The sequence below is a fragment of the Scylla paramamosain genome, chromosome 6 (assembly GCF_035594125.1).
Source record: "Scylla paramamosain isolate STU-SP2022 chromosome 6, ASM3559412v1, whole genome shotgun sequence".
In the NCBI taxonomy this organism is placed as follows: Eukaryota; Metazoa; Arthropoda; class Malacostraca; order Decapoda; family Portunidae; genus Scylla; species Scylla paramamosain.
This window is the reverse complement of record NC_087156.1, coordinates 20,878,796-20,900,706: the sequence shown is the minus strand read 5'-3', so window position 1 is coordinate 20,900,706 and position 21,911 is coordinate 20,878,796. Positions and strand designations below refer to the sequence as shown.

Here is a 21,911-nt window from a genome sequence, read left to right as displayed (position 1 = left end):
GAGCAGCCTGACTGCAATCCTGGGAGAGAAGATGCTTAATGCTTTACATATGTACATAGTTATACAACAATATAAAGCTTTTCATATAATTTCATGCTTTACAGATAACAATTATTTACTCTTAACTTTACTAAGAACCTGCTCAGGACTCATGCAATACAGGTCAGCAGGTCATACAGGCAAGGATGACTATGTAAAAGAAAGAACCTTTTCATGTACAATACAGTAAAATCTCCAAGCTGACACACCTACATGATAGAGGTTGTATAGAGCAGTGATGCACTGCATATTTGTTTGTCTTCCTGTTTCATTTATTAGACCTGTTACAAGTAGATACTTATCCTGCTATGCACACTGTGATGCCATCTAAACCATGTATGTGAAGGTAATCAATGCCACGGAGAACCACTAGGAGAAAAGAAATGTTGCTCAGAGCATACCAGGTAAGGAAATATCTCAGCACAGCATCTAAGTGATCTTCCAGCCACATCAAACTTAATCTGTAGCCCTCTGGATGCACCACTTGTTCACATAGCACCAATGCATTAATCTTTTGCACAGTCATTGTCTTATTGTGTGTGTGTGTGTGTGTGTGTGTGTGTGTGTGTGTGTGTGTGTGTTTTCTGCCAAATACCTTAACAAAAGATTCATAGAGCACAGCTTCATTACCAGGTTGAGAAAAGTAATTCATTATGTATGAGTATGATGCTCCTTGTATGCGTTTGCTGTTACATTTCGAATTATACTATGTGTGGTTAGATTTCAAGCTATGTAGCTCAAATGGAGAGGTATGCCTAAATATTTTCTAGAAACTAAACAGCTTTGAACCTTTTAATCAGACTTGTGAGATTTTACTGTGATGTATAACATATGTTGCATATAATGAAGCAGGTTGTATATATTTTTGTAATTACAAGGGATTTTTGTAATCCCAGTATCCTTGAGAAAATGATGATATCCTCCACAATTAAATTAACAGCATTTCCTCATTCTCTGGTTTTTCATTCCAGTTATGTTCCACTCAGTACAAGAATACAAATATTAAATGGAACCATCAACTGTCTTTTATTTCATTATTATTTCATTATTTCCATCCACCTCTATAACATTAATCATGACATACAGGTAAAGTGTGGAGATGGTCTCAATAATGCACATCTATCTAACTCTATGTATCTTTAAAACTAGCATCTCTGTCAATGGGGATGGGGGTGAATGCCAGCAAGGACAAGGCACTTTAATGCACCACTTGCATTCACAATCACACTCACAAGTATTCTTTCATATCTTGGCCTCTACGTATGTCTCTCTTTGGGGGGGTGGGGATTGATCATCACTGATCACACTTTACAAGAATCAATTGTGCAGCATTCTCAGGTGTTTCTGGATCAGTATGATTAAAAGGTATATCTTCTATCTATCTATATACCAGACTGAGATCCCCCATGAAGGAAGGTAGCCTAGACAAGACATGATTTTCATTCATCATAGGAATACAGATACAAAAGAAGAGGTTCTAATTCTCTTTTTGTCACCTCTTATGAGGCACTAGGAATACTATAACAGTATTCTTTCGACCCAGCTACAGGACATAATTACCAAGCTGTCCCAAATTACAAAAACAGTGAATTACCTGACCCATGAAATTACATATCATCATTTTCTCAGTAAGTTTTGATGCAAGGGGAGGGATGCAGGGTTGCACTCATGCATGGTCACCACCGTCACCTAAGTTGGGGGCTGAAGTGCTCCTTTTTCCCGCCACACGGAATGGAATGAAGTGGAAGCCTTTACCGAACATAACGCCTTTAGTTCTGGCTGTGTTTGCTGCAGTCTGGTTGTTTTCTCCTCCAACACCCATTTCTCTCTGACGTGGCACTGTGCCAAACTGGTCAATTTTTCTTCTAGCATTTGGAGGTGGTGTCTGTGGGCAAAGAAAATATTACATGAAATACAACATTTATTCTGAGTATAATACATTTTGAAACTGCCTGTTAAATTATAAATCACAGGTAGTGTTCATGTTACAAAACCAAAAACATAAAAACATTATTGGTATATGAGCAGCATGTTCTTTAATCTCTAATAAGCTTAGAAAGATACTGCACAGATAAACAAATTAATTGATAAATAAATGGATAAATGAACAGAAAAAATATCAAGAAAGGCACACCATTACAAAATCTTTACCAACTAATAACCATTTACAATAATTTCCTGTTATTCAGCTTACCCTTGGCGGCAGGTACTCTCGTGCATCGTGTGAGGCCACTGGAGAGGAGGCAGGGGAAGCGGTGGGAGCCTGGGCAGGAGACTTGTTGGGGGAGGAGGCAGGGATGGTGGACAAGGTGGAAATGCTGCTTGGTGATGGGGAGTTGGTCAGTGCGGCTGCAAGCTGGATACAGAATTAGTGTTAGTGGTGATTAGGACACACATGCACAAAAAATAAAAAAATAAAATAAAAAATAAAAAATAAAATAAAAATAAAATAAAATAAAATAATAATAATAATAATAATAATAATAATAATAATAATAATAATAATAATAATAATAATAATAATAATAATAATAATTATTATAATAATAATAATAATAATAATAATAATAATAATAATAATAATAATAATAATAATAATAATAAAATAAATAAAAATAAATAAAATAAAAATAAATATAAATAATAATAGGTTAAACAAACAAACAAACAAACAAACAAATAAATAAATAAATAAAAATACAATAAAATAGAATAAAAATAATGCAAAATTAACCTTTGAAGTGTAATGTAAAATGCCTTAATTGTATATTTACTATCCAAATAGTCATTAGTAATGCTTAATTCAGTAAAGTCAGTTACCGTATATCAAAAACTTGAATCCTAAATCTGGAAATCCTGACAATAAACTATAAATAACGGTGTTGGTAATGGTGTCTATCAAATTACTTATTCTTCATACTGCTAATAGCACTACCTTGTCTCCCTCAGTTATCCTACATCCATAAAATCAACTTCAACAAAATCAACTTCAAAACAACAGATCACTGTGGTGATGGTGAGTTATCATGTGCTGATACTAAAATTAACAACAGAATGTAAGCAGAACAATAAGACAAGGTGTAATGTCATTCTGAGAAGAGATTTAAATGAAAACTTATCAGTGACCATGCAACTACTTACTGACCTACTGATGTGAATGCTAAATCCATCTTTTAAAATGATAATCATAATGATAACATTGACAAGGGTGGAGGTAGTGGTGGTTAATTCCCTTATACATATCTTACCATCACTGTATGCGTGTGCAGCAACCTTAAATTTACTGAAAATTTAATGAAAATAAGGATCTAATAATAGATGTAGAGCAGAAGACACACATTCTAATATTTACAAAAAAGAATATTCACATCAAGTACTACCTGGTGACCGGCCTGTGGTGAGTCAGGTGTGACAATGAAGGGGCGTACTGGGGTGGAGGCAGCAGCCGGCACCACACCCCGACCACTGCCGGAGCGCCCCAGACTGGCACCAGGCGTTACTGGCTGGTCATGGCAACACACAAGATAGCAGAAAGGGTCATGCTTTGCTCTAAGCTAGGGCAATGCACATTTTCACAGGCTCACAGCACTCAAAGGGGGTTAAGCAAACTAGAAATTATTTTGGTTATGTGTCTATACAAGAGGTATGATACGGTATATTTAAGATTTCCTTTCCCATTTTATGAAATGTAATACATACGTATGTCAGGAAGTTCCTTAATACAAAACAATGTTTTGTAATATAAAGATGAATTTGATTATATAGGTGGACAAACAGCCCACTTTCATGCATATCTGTATGTTAATGTACCTATCTAATGGCCCTATATATCCATGAATGAAAAATTATCAAGAAAATGTAAAATATATATATAAAATGAACAGTTATTTGTGACAAAACAAAAAAGTAAAATGTGGTGAAGCAAATGACAGACAAGCAGTGTTATGTGGGTATAAAAAAAAAAAAATAAATAAATAAAAAATAATAAATAATAATAATAATAATAATAATAATAATAATAATAATAAAAATAATAATAATAATAATAATAATAATAATAATAATAATAATAATAATAATAAATAAATAAAGATAAAATATAAATAAATAAATAAATAAATAAATAAATAAATGAATAAATAAATAAATAAATAAACAATGTACCCAACAAGGTAACTGAAAACTATCTATATTTTGGAAGGCTGATGTAAGAATGCAAGGCCAAGCCATGTGAGTTATTATGCAACAAATACATACTGCAAGACTGGACATGAAAGTTATAGTAGTTACTGAACTGGCAAAATATAAAAAGGTGGAATAGGTTGTATGTACAGAGTAGATGTGTACCACTCTGCTGCTTAGGAATGTTGTTACCACCCACTGTTTCCAAAGAGTGTCATGCAAACACGAAAGTTGGTAATGTACAATGTCTCAAATATTTAATGTCCATGGTTAATACTTTAAATATACACAACTTGAAAGTTTGTTATTTCTCATTACAGTACCAAGACTAAGATTATAAATGAGACATAACCAAACTATTTCTTAATACCATAACACAAGAAACATTCTTTACACAACAGGAATGAACAAACAAAAACAGTACAATTAGCAAGGCATTTTTGCAAAGAAGGCTTATCATAGCCATTAAAATCCCAGTCAGCTAAAAAAAATTAAATACATACAACAGTTTACTCGGGTTAAAATAAGGATGACTTACATGCATCTTTGCATTATCTGACTGGTGGTCGCTGTGCCGGATCTTGTCTCGGAGTTCGAGGTTTTCCCTTTCGTAAGCTGCCTGGTGAAGCTTCATATTACTAATTTCACTTACTAGTTCTAAACGTTGAGTTTCCAGACTCGTTCTAATTATAATTTCCTGCAAAAAATGAGAAAAGTATTAATTTTTTTAATGCTTTATTGAAAATGTATAATTAAAAAAAATGTGACTGTTTATATGTATAGAAATGAAGACTTTTGTATAAGCAGTCTCCATGAAAAAGCTGCTTCCACAGCACCTCCTTAATGTATCTTGTCCACCACTAATAATCAACATAATACATGAATAAAAGTATGAACGAATAATTTCATAAAACACTGGATCAGGATTTTGCCACAATTGCAACCATGATGGAGTGGCAAGCAACTTGTTCAAATGGTGAGGCATAACTCTGGGGTTCATAATGAGTCCCATATTAATCAAGAGGTTGAGGATACATAACTATTCTTAAATGGGTGGGTTGGGAGGAATAAGGAGGCAATTATTGTATTTCTGTTTAGACAAATATTAATGAGAAACATTCAGTTTTCCCTTTAAAAGCTAGATAAGTTACCTTGAGTTTATATTTTCATGATTACACATAAACAAAGCAAGTTTTACCTCCACACTGCATAGACGAAATTGGTTTATATTTATGAAAACATAAATGACTCATGAAAAATTTCATTGTTTATAGCTATTATCTGTCAGTGCAAAAGATCTTAAATTTAGCCTATTTAATGACACATGAAAAAATTCATTATTTATAGCTATTATCTGTCAGTGCAAAAGATCTTAAATTTAGCCTATTTAATGGTCTTCTGTGACAAGAGTGTATGTATCATATAATATTCTTCACACTACAGTCACATGAAGTATATACATATTGCTACATCACAAATGCTTTGAACTCATTCTTTCTTCCTACTGCACAAACCTGCATTACATGAAGTAAGTGACAAGAAGTGTACATGGAATTTTCACAAAATGTGGGTGACTACTAGCTCTGCACAAGGCAACTAGCAACAGTTCAAATCATCAGCACCTTCTGAAGCTGCTCCTCAGTCTTCTGTAGCTGCTCCTTCTTGTCATCCAGCAGATTCTCCAGGTCGGTGATTTTCTCCGCCTGTGCCTCAACCTGTTCAGTGAGGACTGTCACCTGTAGCTGCAGGGACTCCTTGTCACCCTCCAGGCGCATGACCCGGTCCTCCAGTGAGCTGCCCTGTCAGCATTGCAAGGCATCATCAATATCTCTACATAAGTAACCTTTGCTGAGGCAATCTTCCTAACATCAGTATTAAGCTTTAACCATCCTCGCATTCCAATTCAAGCACATATGCAATATATTTATGAACATAAAAGTTAAAATCATACATGAAAATTCCAGTCTCTTGTTAGTTAAGATCAATGCAATAATAGAATACAATGAACACACTTGCAAACTTAAAATGTCAAAAAAAGTTAAATGATATTGCATTCAACCTGAATGAACTGAGAACTACAATAAATAATATGACTCACACAAATATCTCCTTAGCAAAAGTGGACAAGCCTACCTGAGACTCACACAACAAACATTCTCACAGCTCAAATCAAAGAAATTCTTGCGGACATACAATTCTGAATAAAGCACTGACCTGAAATGTCCAGTCAGGAAATGCAATGAGTGATGTATACTTACTGTTGTCTGTGTTCATATGTGTGCAAGTCATTTAGAACTACTAGACACATTGGCCCATATTATTCAACTAAACAACCCATCCCCTGAGAAACATTGAAGTGAAAACTGCAGCAATTATTCAGAAACTCCCAAGGGTGACTGTTCCTTGCAGCATGAGAGCAGAAGGGGAAAAAGAGATTTTTGATAACTTGAGCCTACAATACCATGGATGTAGCTTCTGCCTAAAAAAAAATAAATAATAGAATAAATAAATAAATAAATAAATAAATAAATAAATAAAATAAATAAAAGAAAGGAAGAAACTGGTTTTCATATAGAGTGGTAGATAACTGTAACTAACTCAGTAATCAAGCTGTTGGTGCTGAGTCACTATAACACCTTAATCCTTTCACTGTGACATAAAACAATTACCAACACCAGAAGCACTTCGTGAAGTCTTTATAAGCACCTACAAGAAAGTTAGTGATTAAAAACAATACATTTTGCAATTTCTACCCAGTTTAAAGATTGGATGTGGCTGTAGAACAAGTAAAGCTGTTTGGGAGTGATTGTTAATCATTGGGAAAAGGTGCATCAGGTGGCAGTCAAAGGGCTAAAAGAAAATAAGCTGATGTTCTTGTCATAAAACTTTTTTTCATTTGTGTGTCTAGTCTTTTATGGTTTATGGGAGTGAACAGTGCCCATACTATGATACAGCTGAGACTATTGAGATGTGAGTAACTGTGCCTGAAGAGAGGCTCAATATCCCAGTGACAAAGTTTCGAATACTGTAGGTAACTGACTATGAAACCTGATCCTTCTCTCTCTCTCTCTCTCTCTCTCTCTCTCTCTCTCTCTCTCTCTCTCTCTCTCCTTGTATAAAGATAATAATGGTAACATAGAATGAAATAAATCAATAAATTAACAAATAACAACAAACTAACAGAAACAAAAGAACAAAAACATCGCTATTACAACAGTCACCAATAATAATACTAATAAAAAATGATGATGATGATGATGATGATGATGATGATGATGATGATGATGATGATGATGATGATGATAATAATAATAATAATAATAATGATGATAATAATAACAATAATTAATAATAATAATGATAATAATAATAATAATAATAATAATAATAATAATAATAATGATAATAATAATAATAATAATAATCATAATGTCAACAATAATAATAAAAAGAGCAGTAAGAATAAATAACAACAACACTATATGTCACGCCACAAGTTCATTCACTTCTTGGAAAGAAAACAAAAACTGGAAAAAAACTTCCTATGTTATCACGTTGTTATCACATCGCAAATAAATAAATAAATAAATAAAGAAAGAAAGAAAGAAAGAAAGAAAGAAAGAAAAAAAGGAAGGAAGGAAAAAAAAATTCGACACACATACAACACGATAACTAATGACAGAAAAATAAGGAACACCAAAAGAGACACACACTATTATTAAAGTATTATAAATATCTCAACTAGTAAACAAAAGTAAGATGCAGGTCCAAAGTTTCTCCACCTATGCAATACTCAAGGTCCGAATTACTCAATTCCTACAGAAGAGTACCTGCCTAAAACATTCCCTGATCAATCTTGTGTAACTCTTATAACATTGCCACAACACTAAGATAAAATTCCCTTTGTTTTCTTCTTCCTCCTGTTTCTTAGATTGTTTTCGAGTCAAATTAAGAGAGACTAAATTATCTACTATATAACTTTTATTAGACTAAAACCCATTTTAATTTTCGTGCACCAGATTCCAGTCCTCGTGTTCTGTGCAGGCTAAGCGATGCATCTTGACAAGTAAACTGATAAATAATACTGCTTATAAAGGCAGCTACTCTAATGCGCGTGTAATGAAAGACGAAAATACATTAAAATACAGTAAGTGCTTGAGCGTATTGTACGGTGAAGTAGACTGGAGTGGAAAGAAGACAATACAAGCAACAGCAGTGCTGGTAACAAAACGTAAACGAACGCAGAGATGAATGGATGTATAATAATGGTGGTAATAACTGAACAGGTCCATCCAGACAGGCGGGCAGGCAAGGCACAGCACGTGGGTCATGCATACAACAACAACAACAACAACAACAACAACAACAACAACAACAACAACATCTGCTAACACAACGCCGTCCGACCTCGACACAGGCTGCTGGCATCTCTAGCGACACAACACTAGTTATGTGCAACTATTACACATTTAATACACACTAGTAGGTCTTGGTGTGATTAGTGGTCCGTGGTTAGCACAAAACTATAGGTTGGTAAGTGAACTCCTGTAAGCGGTGTCAGGTCCGTTACACACCGGCCTGCGCAGCCCCGGCACCCACCCCCGACCTGGCACCACGTCTTCAGCCTGGCATCGGCAACAAGCAAGTGTCTCCTGATAGGTGTCTTTCCCTGTGAGTGATTCTGATAAAAGACGAGCATTGAACTGAGAGTCTTAGGTTTACGCGTGCTGACTGTATCGACGGGAAGGTGCCGTCACGCAGCGGGGTGGTGCTGTGTGCCAGACGAGTGTGAGGTCTAGTAGGTGGATACCATGCGGTGTCCTGAGTTAGTTGCAGGAACCTCCAGCCGCCCATACATACCACACACACTATGTGATCCATCACTCGCACCAATGGACTTAAACAGCAGAGGAAGGATGATTAACTACACGTTAGCGACATAAAAAGCGTACGACTCTGAAAAAATAAATGTTTGTCTTTGTCAATATAAGTATTAACACTTTACTGGTCGAAACTGCTGTGTGAGGGTGAGTGTGAGGCCCAGTGTGAGTGGCACGTACCGGCGGGGAGTGGCAGCTCCACAAAGCGATGTAGTCAGAGTCGAGACGGCGGTGTTGACGGCTCCCCTGCGGGGTGACGAGGCCTCCACCCACCTTGTTAGTGCAGGGTAGCGCCAGGCGATTGTTGGCACAGTAGTCGTGGCCAGCTAGGGAGCTATGGGACCCTGCCTGAAGACAGTGCCTACAGCAGCAGGGTGAAGATCTGCCACTGTCTCCTGCCCCTTGACCCCTTGACCCACGCCGCTCACGTGATGGGTCGCGGCTCGATCGGTGGTGGTGATGGTGGGGCTGCAGCTGGTGCAGGTGGGCGCGGTGCAGACCTTCATGGTAACTATGCCGGTGGTGGTGGTGGCGCTCATCGCAGGATTCGTAGTCAAGCTCCTCCTCCTCGCACCAACAGGAGGGAGGATCACAACAAGCGTGCTGACTGAGGCGCGAAGGCGTCACGTGGTGGTGGTGGTGGCTGTGCTGGTGGAGACTGGACACAGAGGCTCGCTCACATGAAGAATCTCTTGCTCCACGTTCTACTGACGAGTCTCTGGACAGTCTGTGCGCGGTCAGCTCACGAGAGGGAGAGTATAAACGGTCACGGAGGCTGTCACGGGAGTCCCGAATGCTGTCCCTTAACAAATCTCGGATGGATCTGTGAGGGACGAGCTCTCCGGCCTCCAGAGTCCTAGGGCGAGGCACGGGAGGGGGCCGCGGGTACTGACGATGGCGGGGAGTCAGCCCGGCACAGACCTCCTCCACTGCCTCGGTTGGCGTGGTAAGTGTGGACCTCAAGGAATGAGTGCGGTGGTCAGGGGGCGTGGCCAGCCGCGTGACCTGACCTTCCCGTAAGTCGGTCAACATTGGTGAGCCTCGCACCCACTCAAAGTCTTCATTCCCAGAAACAGATGCCTCGCCTGCAGAGAGGTGCCACATTAAAGACCCTTCGTGTTGTGTACTGCTAAAGTTATATACAGCCAAACTTATAAAAATAACTTTTAGTGACAGTATTTTGCGAATTTAGTAATCTATAGTTATGGGAGGCCATGCATGAATCAAAACTTAGTAAGAGTGACGAGTAAGTAAGTGCACAAAGAACTTTGCCGGGGAAGACGCCCAGTGACAAACGTCTCCGGTGGGACCAGTAACAACAAACGGCACTGTTGCTTGGTGCACTGTTGCTCTGTACCAATCCCTTCATCAAAACGATCAGTTCAGCTGATGACTCAATGATGACTTAAGTCCAAGGTTAAGTAGCGCAAATGTAGGTAGAGCAAAGGCACGGTTGTTACATTGCGTCAGACGCCGGCATGACGTTCCTCTAATCTATAAGTCGCTCCATTAAAATGGTCAAAACAGAGATACAATCGTTTCATGTCTACAGCTGTCCTGCCACGTGCACTATTCTGACCGCCAAGACTATGGGTGCACACACACACACACACACACACACACACACACACACACACACACACACACACACACACACGGCATGTAGCGGAAGGTTCCTACTTTACACATTTAATATTTTCAGAAGTAGCTTTGCACAAGTATTCTAAGTCAAGATGGATTGAATTACGAAGCGCTGGAGTAAAGGATCTCGAGTCTGTGATCCGTGAAGCAGTGAAGAGAAGGGACAGTAGTAATAAATGCGCCGCAGCGGGGAGAAATTCAAGATACCAGGAGCACCGATATGATGGGAGTGGGTCAGTCTGATCACACCAACACTGCCTATGGTAACTACGTATAACAAAACGGACGAATGAGCGTGCGAGTATGCATGCATGCACGCACGCACGTACGCACAAACCCACGTACACACACAGGCACTCGCACGCGCATGCACGCACACACACACACACACACACACACACACACACACACACACACACACACACACACACACTCTCTCTCTCTCTCTCTCTCTCTCTCTCTCTCTCTCTCTCTCTCTCTCTCTCTCTTCTACCTGTTATGAACAAATAGTCACCAAATCATAAAGGTAAATCGTTAATGTTAAAAACTGATCACACTCTAGGGAGGGAGCACTCACACGCTAGCCACGCTGGAAGGAGAGTGGGAGCGGTCGAGCATTTGCATGGATGTATGGACGGACGGACGGACGGAAAACTAGCATATGGGTATTAATACACTTTGCAGGGAGGGAAGAAAAGAAACGAGGGAAGGAGGGAGGGAGGGAGTACAAAGACCGGGAAATTGAGTCCGCTGCGATGGACGGGGAGGGAGGGGAACACTACCACAATGGGTGCAAGCGACAGGCAACTCTAGTACTGGTAAGGGGAGGCAGCACGTGGACTAAGCCTCGTGTCCGTCACCTTTCATGGACTGTGCTGAGCGTCTTCGTCGGCGTCTGGAGGAGTCCTCTGAGGTGGCGCCGGATGAAACATCAGAGAGGTCCTCAGAGTCTTCGTGTCGTGTTGAGGCCACGGCCACCCCGGCACAGGAGCCGTAGCCCGAGGAGGCCGAGGAGCCGAGGGCCGTGTAGGATGCTGCCAGTCTGGAGGTGGACAGGCCGGCGCCCGCAGCCCCTCCGCTGAGACGAGAAGCGGAGCCGCTCAGCCCTGCCGCAGACAGCAGCAACCGGGGCATGGGCGAAGCGGAGGCTGCGGGACGAGGGCGGGCGGGACTACCGCTCACGCCCTCCCCTGTGCGTGAGGCCACAAACTGAGACATCTGGCCACTCAACGTTACATGCATACAAATTTATAAGTGGGCGTCATGACTATAGATGCAAACCTGTTGGGTAAAGTTTGTGTGCAGGACAAGGAACACCAAGAGTGTGGCTAGTGTTGGTAATGGTCGGTCCTCGGGTGTGGCACATGAGATCAGTCTACACAAGCACCTTGAGACTCCCCGTGGCCGACACCTGGACTATTCCCTAACCACGACACACCTGACAGTGGCACACACTTGGCCGAGGAAGGCATGCCAGAGCCGTACACACTTGGTCACGGGACACAATCTATGGTAATTATCACTGTCAGCCTGCTATCTCTCGGCTTGATGCACCGCCCTGTCCCGCCATCACTTACCACTGCTCGCGTCTGCCTAGCGGTGATGAAAATACCCCCATTCTTCGCCTACTGACTTGTTTGCCACCGCTTATTAACTCAAGCTGCATCAACACGGCAAGAAATAAACATATAGAGAGGCAAATGAAGGAATGAAGAAATGAAGAAATGGACAAACAATGAAGTGGATCTTTGTTGTTAGTTATTTTTCGGAACTCAATGGTCTAATGTAAAGCGTAAACCTACATTCATCAATCTGTAATGTGGGGGGAGCCAAGCGAAGGGCTGCCCCGCGGCGACACTCACGATAAAGCCAACAGCTCTGGCCCCTCCACGCCAATAATGAATGCCTTTCAGGTTTACATGCAAACAAAAGCCGGTGGTTTGAAAATAATCGTATCCAATTCGGTCCTTTAAAGACAACATTTACGAATCACCTCTATTTAATTCAATCAACTAAACATCAAAGGTGAGAGAACATTCAAACAAATCGGACCATGAGAGTAGTGGTCAAATCATCATAGTCCTTTTTTATTAAGAGTTACGAATGGATATAAATAAAAACAACGAAAATATGTGAAATGTTACTAGTGGTTAACACTACACCGCTAGTTGTAAAAAATAATACGCAATAATAATATATAAGTACGAATATAATGGTACATGTAGTACTTAGTTTCATATGGCTTCCCACTCCCGAGGCCAATGTTTCTTTCTTTACGAATCAGAACCAACACCGATGATCAACTCGTGCCAGGGGCAACACAAACACCGCCAGACTCGTGTTCCACCACGTGTCTCGCTGCTGCTCGAGTCACCACACACATTGCTGACACATTCATCACTCCAAATTACCACTCAACACACACACACACACACACACACACACACACTAACAATATTTACAATTATACAACAAAGGAGGGGTGTGCCGTTGTGACCACTATGCACAAGAATTCCGAGATAAGTGCGCTGCCCTGCCACCTACGTACGAGCTCCTTGGAGGGGGCCATCTTGCTGGCATGACCCTGCGTGGCGGCGGTGGATGGAGGGCGCGGCGGACAGGCGTGGTGCCGTGGTGCTGGGCGGTGAGTGCCCCGGCCTGTGGCGACCCTGACGCGCGCACCCCAACTGCTCCCTCACCTACACTGAGCGCCTCGCCGCGCCGCCACTGTCTGGCACCACACCCACAAACACGCACCCAATATTAGCCCAGCAACCTCACCGCCACCAGCCCGGGGCACCGCTGCCGTGGAGGGGCCAGGCTGGCTCGCGGCCCCCACTCGGGAGGGTGGCACTCCACCTCGAGGTAAGTGAGTGCAGGGTTAGCAATCTCCTTCCAGGGAATGTGTCATAATTTGTAGTGCAACACCTCGCTCTCAGGTATTCTGTGCGCCGCGTGTCTCGCTCTCATTACACAAGCGCTGACGGGAAACACTCGTAAATTATTGGGTTCACATAAAGCAGTGCAATAAAGAATAAAAACAAAGTTATTATCACCTCGTAAAAAATCCAAATGTATACAAACTCATCTCTGTGAAAAAAAAAAAAAATAAGAGAACCTCGTCTATTTACACGAGTAAAAATGGCCGTGGGCGCATCATCCCACGCCGGCAGTCGGATCCCCCGGAGAACACGCGTCTGTACTTTCTGCTGAACTGCTGGTTATGTAACAGCGTCTCCTGCCAAAATTTCTTAATAGCTTTCTTAGAGTAACCTACAACTGATGCAAGGCTATCATAAGTCCTGCACAGCACTCTCGTCACTCACACCAATAACCACGCTGTGAGGGAGAGGCGACTGTCTTTTTTGTTTGGAGCTCTCGTGGTCTGATGAATGTCTGTTTCTTGCGCTCTATAACTATTTACGAGATTCCACGGCATCATGAAGAGATCACAATTTCCATCCTACTCTTCTCCCACCACGAGAGACTATAAGAGATGAGTTTTTAAAAGATTAGCCAGATTTAAGGATGGGGATGATGGATGGAAAAAGGAAGGTATGTTTCATACAGGGACTGCCACGTGTAGGCTTCTTGCAGCTTCACTCACTTTCCTATGTTCTTATATCCTAAATAAAGCTGAACTAATGCCGTGGTACTGAAGGGATTGATCACTGGAAGGGTTGCTAATTCAGTGGTGGATGGTGCCAAAGGCGAGGCCACGCACGCCCCTGATGCCAGTACAGGAGTGGAGGTTTACTGTCATCAAGGTAATCTCCTAACTGTTCAAATATTTACACATCATTAGGGAAGGGTTAATACTGGCATAATTTGTGAGAATCATTTGCTTTACAACATCATGGGGAATCATTATGAAATCTTAAAAAAAAAAAAAAAAAAAAATACTCGCAAAAAGAAAAAAAAAGTAATTTGTTTTGTTTTGTGTGTGTGTGTGTGTGTGTGTGTGTGTGTGTGTGTGTGTGTAAACTTTCCCTTACATTTCTTTTCTAGACATTTAAGTTTTGTGTCATCACGTTCCTCAAGGTGAAGCATTTTCATTCTCATTTTTAATTAAACTCATCCATTTCAAGCCTGAATAGAACAAGACAAGGCTAACATACGTGACGATGAATGATATTTAGCCACGTGTAACTGTAACTGCGCACGAAGAATAAGGACAAGAAAATAAGAACAAGAACAAGAACAACAAAAACAAAAAGAAAAAGAAAATCACCACCACCACCACCACCACCACAACAACAACAATAACAACAACAACAACAACAACAACAGAAGGTCATCTCAGCACCCACCATCAGGAGTGTGTGTGTGTGTGTGTGTGTGTGTGTGTGTGTGTGTGTGTGTGTGTGTGTGTGTGTGTGTGTGTGTGTGTGTGTGTGTGTGTGTGTGTCCCTTTGTTTATGCAGGTCATTACGTGACGGACCCCCCTCCCCCAGTGCTACGAAGCCAGACAGACTCGAGCCTCAAGAGAACTCCAGTGCGTGTCCTGTGTTAACAAAAGGGAGGCTCGGAAGCAGTTGTGCTTCTTGGACGGTCCCTCCTAATGTACATGTTTAGTGTCATGTGCGCAGCAAGCATTCCTCTCCAAGTCCGAGTGAACGTCCTTTTATTTTTTTTCCCCCTTTTTAAAAGTCCAGAGGTGAACGTTAATGTGCTGGTTTAAGTGGCTATAAACATCTGCAGTAGGAGAAAGATTAATAATGCAAGAACGCGCGCGCGCGCGTGTATATGTGTGTGTGTGTGTGTGTGTGTGTGTGTGTGTGTGTGTGTGTGTGTGTGTGTGTGTGTGTGTGTGTGTGTGTGTGTGTGTGTGTGTGTGTGTGTGTGTGTGTGTGTCTATATATATATATATATATATATATATATATATATATATATATATATATATATATATATATATATATATATATATATATATATATATATATATATATATATATATATATATATATATATATATCAAAAGAATAATCAAAATAATAAAAAAATACTAGAAAGGAAAACAAACTATTTCGAACAACAATTTTACACATCTTTTTGTAATTCATAAAAAAAAAAAAATGTACTAATATTTCCTGGGGTATCAATGGAAAATTAATGAATCAGTTTAATCAAGCACATATATCTTTTTCCTTTCTTAAAATAACACGCCATAAATAGCAAACTCCTAGCGTGTCAGTGGCAGAGAAGAACCTACGAACATGTGAGTCAGGACAGGCTTTTCTTCACGTTGCGTTCTGCTCATACGTGTCAGGAATAAAGTAAACATTGCAGCGTGGTTCTCGTAAGGCAGCGCACATCACTCCACAACGCAATTCTGTCTGTCTTGTTCTCATAGTCATAGTCACATACTAGTTATAATCATAGTATTTTTTTCTTCCACTGATAGTCTAATTTCTTTGTTTATCTATTGCGACCAGCATGAAAGTATCGTTGAAAACCCTAATAATTTCTAATATACCATGTTAAAAGTAGTGGAAATAAGATGCTGAAACGTTTGAGAATGCGGTACCCAGGTTTGAAGTCCACGGTACAAACACGTTGCATTTCAATAAGATGCTGTAGTACTGTAGGGTTGCGCTGGACAGCCAAATAAAGGCGGATCTTAAGGCTTTTTAGTACTGGGTTGTGAGATGAGTGACTTGACTGATTGATAGATAGATAGATAGATAGATAGATAGATAGATAGATAGAGACAGACAGATAGATAGATAGATAGACAGATAGATAGAAAGATAGATAGATAGATAGATAAATAGAGAGACAGATAAACGGATAAATAGGCAGATGGATAGATAGACATAGATAAATAGATGGAGAGAGGGATAGAAAAAGAAAGAAAGAAACATAAACGAAAGCAAGAAAAAATAAAGTAAGGAAGGCTGGAGGAAAGAAAGTAAAAGAAAAAAGAAAGGAAAAAGCAAGAAAGAAAAAGAAGGAAAGAAAGCAAGAAAAAAAGGAGAAAAAGATAAGCAGACAAGGAAAAAAAAAAGAAAAAGAAAAAAGAAAGAAAGAAAGGAAAACTGAGACAGACAGACACAGATTGGTAAATAGATAATTACACAGATAAATAAACATAGAATTTTGACGCCACACTAAGGTTACATACCGCCGTGAGATCAAGGTAAGAAAAACACACCAATCCTGCAAGCGGAGTGACTAGTTAGCGCTGTGTTTACTGCTTTCGTGACTCGTCAATAAAGCAGCGGTGATTAATTAACCAGCATGAAGGCACGTGTCCCTTCCTACCTTGTGTATACAGACCATTATTGTTATTATAAGAGTCCTAACAGGCAAGCCGCGTCCCGGGTTCAAACGGTACTGATATTAGCAAGACCCGTAAAGGAAAAAGAGGTGGTGGTGAAGGATAATATGTTAATACAGGTAATAATAATAAAAGATAATAAAAATAAACATAAACAGTACTGAGATTAACCTAACAAAACAAGGACAGTGATAGAAAATAGTAAGGATGGTAAAGGTAATCGCTAAACAACGAGAAGATAATAATTAAATGAAAAAAAGGTATTAATAATAATAAAAGATGACCATAAAAATAAACGTAGATGATACCGAGATTAGCAAAACCCCAAGACAAAGAAACGACGGATAAAAAAAAAAAATAATAATAACGATGGTAAGGATAATCCCAAACAACAACAAAAAAGAAAATAATAACAGATATTAACAAAATCACACAGGTAATAATAATAAAACATACTAAAAAAATAAACACAGACATTCACTTAACCCAAAGTGCACTGCTGGAAACAAAAACGACACCCCATGCACACGCACAGCCAGACTCGCGTGTTGATGTTATCCAGTGCAAGTATCCCGGTGTGAGAGGCACGGAGGCACGGCGAAGGCGTCTCAGATTTATTTCCGTTACCTGCTCGTGTATAAGAAAGAAAGAAAGAAAAAAAAAGTAAGAAAGCGGGAGATTGAGAGAGAGAGAGAAAAAAAAGTTGGTTCAAATATTTAAGTTACTCCTGAAACATGTACATCTCAAAGACTTATTTACAAGCTAGTTTTCATTACGCATTCACCCCCTCTCCCTCCTCTTCCTCCTCCTCCCAATGAAAAAGCAAGAAAAAAATAGTAATAAGAGACTCACTGGGAGAATACGTGGAGAAAGAGGAGATGTAACTTTTTTTTTTTTCACGATTTATGCGAGGAGAATCTTGACATTTCCTCCCTGCAACTCTGCACTGGTAAAGTTGGTAAACTCGTGTGTGTGTGTGTGTGTGTGTGTGTGTGTGTGTGTGTGTGTGTGTGTGTGTGTGTGTGTGTGTGTGTGTGTGTGTGTGTGTGTGTGTGTGTGTGTGTGTGTGTGTGTGTGTGTGTGTGTGTGTGTGTGTGTGTGTGTGGTGGTGGTAATGAGAGGGGACAGCACCAAACAAATGACTTACTACGGAGAATACTTACGTAATGTGGCGACGTGAAATGCAATGGCTGACTCAATTACTTTTTTTTCTTTTCTCTTTTTATTACTTCAGGGAACGTTTAATGTGTCGAAGTAAAAATTCAAAGGTGAACTAAATCTTTATTCTTTTTATTCTGCATTTTCTTCTTTTATTCATGTTTAATTCGGTGAAGTAAAAATGCTATGATATTTTTTATCTTTTCTTCTTTTTTTTATTTATTACGATCCCGTGGAAAGCGAGGATGAACCGAGTTAATTTTCTTGTATTTCTTTTCTTTCATTCTATCATTATATACAAATAGATTTTTCCATTACGTTGAGACGAAAAAAGCAAGGATGAGTATATTTATCTTGTTATATTTCCTTTCTTTCTATCTATCCTGGTATATAGATATTTCTTTATTACAATGACGTGAAGAGCAAGGATGAGGCCGGTTATAATTTTATACTGTCCTTTCTTTCTGTGTTCTTCAGCCCTCGCATCTGTGCAGGCAAGAGACAGGTTATTGTGTCCGCGCCGCTGATTGCTGACTGATGGCTCATTGGCTAGCCCGCTGTGTGCCAACTCAGCCAATTAGCGACAAGACAAAGCGTAATTAACTGTTGTAACATGTTTCTCTCTCTCTCTCTCTCTCTCTCTCTCTCTCTCTCTCTCTCTCTCTCTCTCTCTCTCTCTCTCTCTCTCTCAAAGAAAAACTTTCGTCTGCTGAAAAGTGGGTACGTCAATATGTAACTCTTGGTACGAAATATTCTAAGAAAAAATAAATAAAAACACGGTAATATTCCCTCTAGGTGGGATTATAAAAAGGTGAATAATAATTATTATTCATCTATTTAGAGGACGGAGATGATTACAGCATTAAATAACATTAGAGACACGACAGTAACCACTTTTAACAGATACAATAGAGAGAGGAACGCCAGTCCCTCCTTGTCTCGCCCTCCCTCGACAAGCAGCTACACCAACCCGCCTACTGGACCCTCACCCACCTGAGGTTCACTAAGGTCAAGGGCTACCCACGCGTATCTAGTCAAAGGCATGTGTTTTGAAACTCTCCAGGCTCTCAGTCCTATATCAAAAGGCAGGATGATAAGCTTGGTTCCCATGTATGTTTTTTTTCCCACTGATGGTGTAGAATACTTATTAAACTATAGCTTGGAGTGTGGAAACACCTTTGGAAAAGTTAGTAACTTTCACTATAGCCTGTTGAAAGTGGTTTGAACTGTGATTATTTCAAAAGGCCGAGGAGATGATTAGCCTGGTTCTCATTCTTTTTTTTTTTTCCACTGATGGTGTAGAATACTTGTTAAACTATCACTTGGAGCAAGAAGACACCCTAGGAAACGTCAATAACTTTCATTTCAGCCAGGTGAAATTGGTTTGGGCTATTTGAAAAAGCGGTCTAAAATCTACACACTAAAATTTATTCATCTATTATTCTTAAAGTGACGCTTACAAGTGGTACTAAAGCGAAAATTAAATGAAAAATAAAGACAGTGATTGATCTCGAACGGAAACCATCAAATTATAATTATTACCTAAGTTTTGGTTATAATCATAAATTAAATAAATTCAAATTACATTGCTACAAATTACATGTGCTAATAGTTATATGATGGCTGGGTGATAAAAAAAAAATTATATATATATATATATATATATATATATATATATATATATATATATATATATATATATATATATATATATATATATATATATATATATATATATATATATATATATATATATAGAACGAATGGCGGGGAAACTCAACTGAATTCTGTGGGTGGGAGAGAAGCAATGGGAGCGTAGAACTGTTAAAACACTTTTTGATTCAACTTCCTCTTCACAGATAGTAATTAATGTTTTTTTTTTTTTTTTCAGCATTTTCTACCCCTTTACAAGTGAGATAAAAACTATATTACACACGTTTCTTGTACGCGTGAACAGATGATGAGATGCATAATAAAGGCTTATCAGCGGATATCACGTTGTTATTAGTGTAGGTTACGGATCTGAGTAATTTTCTTTAGTTACCTGTCACTTGCTACTTGTTATGTTAGTTTGTCTGTTAAGTGTCACTCGCTAGTTATCAGTTATTCATTTTCTGTTTTGTTATCTGTTATTCATCTGTTAGTCACCTGTTACTCTCTGCTAGTTACCTGTGATGTGTTACCTGTTAGTGTCGTGCTTCTGGATAGACCACTCTAAGAACCTTACATACACACACACACACACACACACACACACACACACACACACACACACACACACCTTCGTAACCCACTGGACTGTATTGGTGCGGCAGACAATACTCGCCCAACAACGGAATTCAGTTATGGCAGTGAACCTATTTGGCTCACTCCCCGCCCGCAACTTCCCACAGCCCGGGGCAAGACCTCCAAATGCAACACACACACACACACACACACACACACACACACACACACACACACACACACACACACACACACACAGACACACGCACACACACGCACACACACACACACACACACACACACACACACACACACACACACACACACACACACACACAAATAAAAGCAACAGAAACCAAATCCAGACCGAAAGTAGGACGTGTAATAGAGAAGAATTTCCCCTTTTTTTTTTCTTTCTTTCTTTCTTTGTTTTTTACAATTTCTAATGTTTTCTGTTTTCATTTGATAGCGTCCGGGTCCTATAAGAAGAAAGAAGGAAGGAATAAAGGAAAACAACAACCTCCTCCTCCTCCTCCTCCTCCTCCTCCTCCTCTTGAGCTGTTGGAAGTAAGGAAAAAAACACCCACCCTCCCTATCCCCAACCCCCCGCCACTCATTCCAAGTCATTGTGGGCATGGAAAGAAAGGGAGGTAAAGGTAAAACTCCCCCTCCTTGAAGGTAAGTATCCTCGTGCAGCCAAAAGGAAGGAAAGAAAGGAGGATTTAAAATAATATCACCAGGAAGAGTCGCCTCGAGTTGGCTTGCCGTCGTTTCTAGCTCCTCTTGTCGAGTTTCCCAGGAGGCTGTGGAGCATCACGCGCCTTTAAACTCACGACGATTGATTGATGCGAGTAAATGAGAGATTTCCTTCAGTATATACCGACGGTGAGGAGTGTGTGTGTGTGTGTGTGTGTGTGTGTGTGTGTGTGTGTGTGTGTGTGTGTGTGTGTGTGTGTGTGTGTGTGTGTGTGTGTGTGTGTGTGTGTGTGTGTGTTTTAACTAGCAATTTGTATTATCGGAATCACATTTTCACATGAAGATTTTCCAGATGTTCAAGGATGGACAGATACGTTAGTTCGATTGGGACATTCTAGACGTGAATGCCTACACGAAGCGATAACTTTAATGATTTCGTACACACACACATACACAGTGACATACCACCAATAGCCAGTGAGTAACGCGTGGGTAACAACCATTTGGCGAGTGCTTTATGGGCGAGTCTCGGCCAGGCGCAAACTGTCAATGCTCAGCACAGCCGCCACGGAACTCCGCCAACTGCTCTTCCTGCCACACACACACACACACACACACACACACACACGGATACTGGTAACATGAAACGAGCGCAGTCCCGGTGGGTTCCTCGCTGTTTGTGTTGCCGCAGGAGGGATGTTATTACAGATTCCCATCTTCTGATCCGAACGGGAGAAGGTTTTCGAGTATAAGTTCGATTTCCTCCCACACCCCGGAAGGCCCTGAATGGCGCGGCTGGATGGTGC

The 21,911-nt window shown here is 40.1% G+C and overlaps 1 protein-coding gene across 5 annotated transcripts in view; it reads right to left on the bottom strand.

Annotated features, from left to right (window-relative positions):
• LOC135101374 (uncharacterized) overlaps positions 1-21,911 on the bottom strand; it is a 70,534-nt gene that overhangs the window by 11,729 nt on the left and 36,894 nt on the right. The window contains exons 2-8 of one of the 5 annotated variants that reach the window (XM_064005272.1): positions 11,603-11,932; positions 9,282-10,186; positions 5,844-6,020; positions 4,760-4,918; positions 3,420-3,542; positions 2,234-2,395; positions 1,729-1,924 (exon numbers count right to left, since the gene is read on the bottom strand). In XM_064005272.1, the coding sequence (XP_063861342.1) occupies positions 1,729-1,924; positions 2,234-2,395; positions 3,420-3,542; positions 4,760-4,918; positions 5,844-6,020; positions 9,282-10,186; positions 11,603-11,932 (2,052 nt within the window). The remainder of the gene's footprint in view (positions 1-1,728; positions 1,925-2,233; positions 2,396-3,419; positions 3,543-4,759; positions 4,919-5,843; positions 6,021-9,281; positions 10,187-11,602; positions 11,933-21,911) is intronic. The other 4 variants (XM_064005273.1, XM_064005274.1, XM_064005275.1 and 1 more) reach the window with 4 other exon arrangements.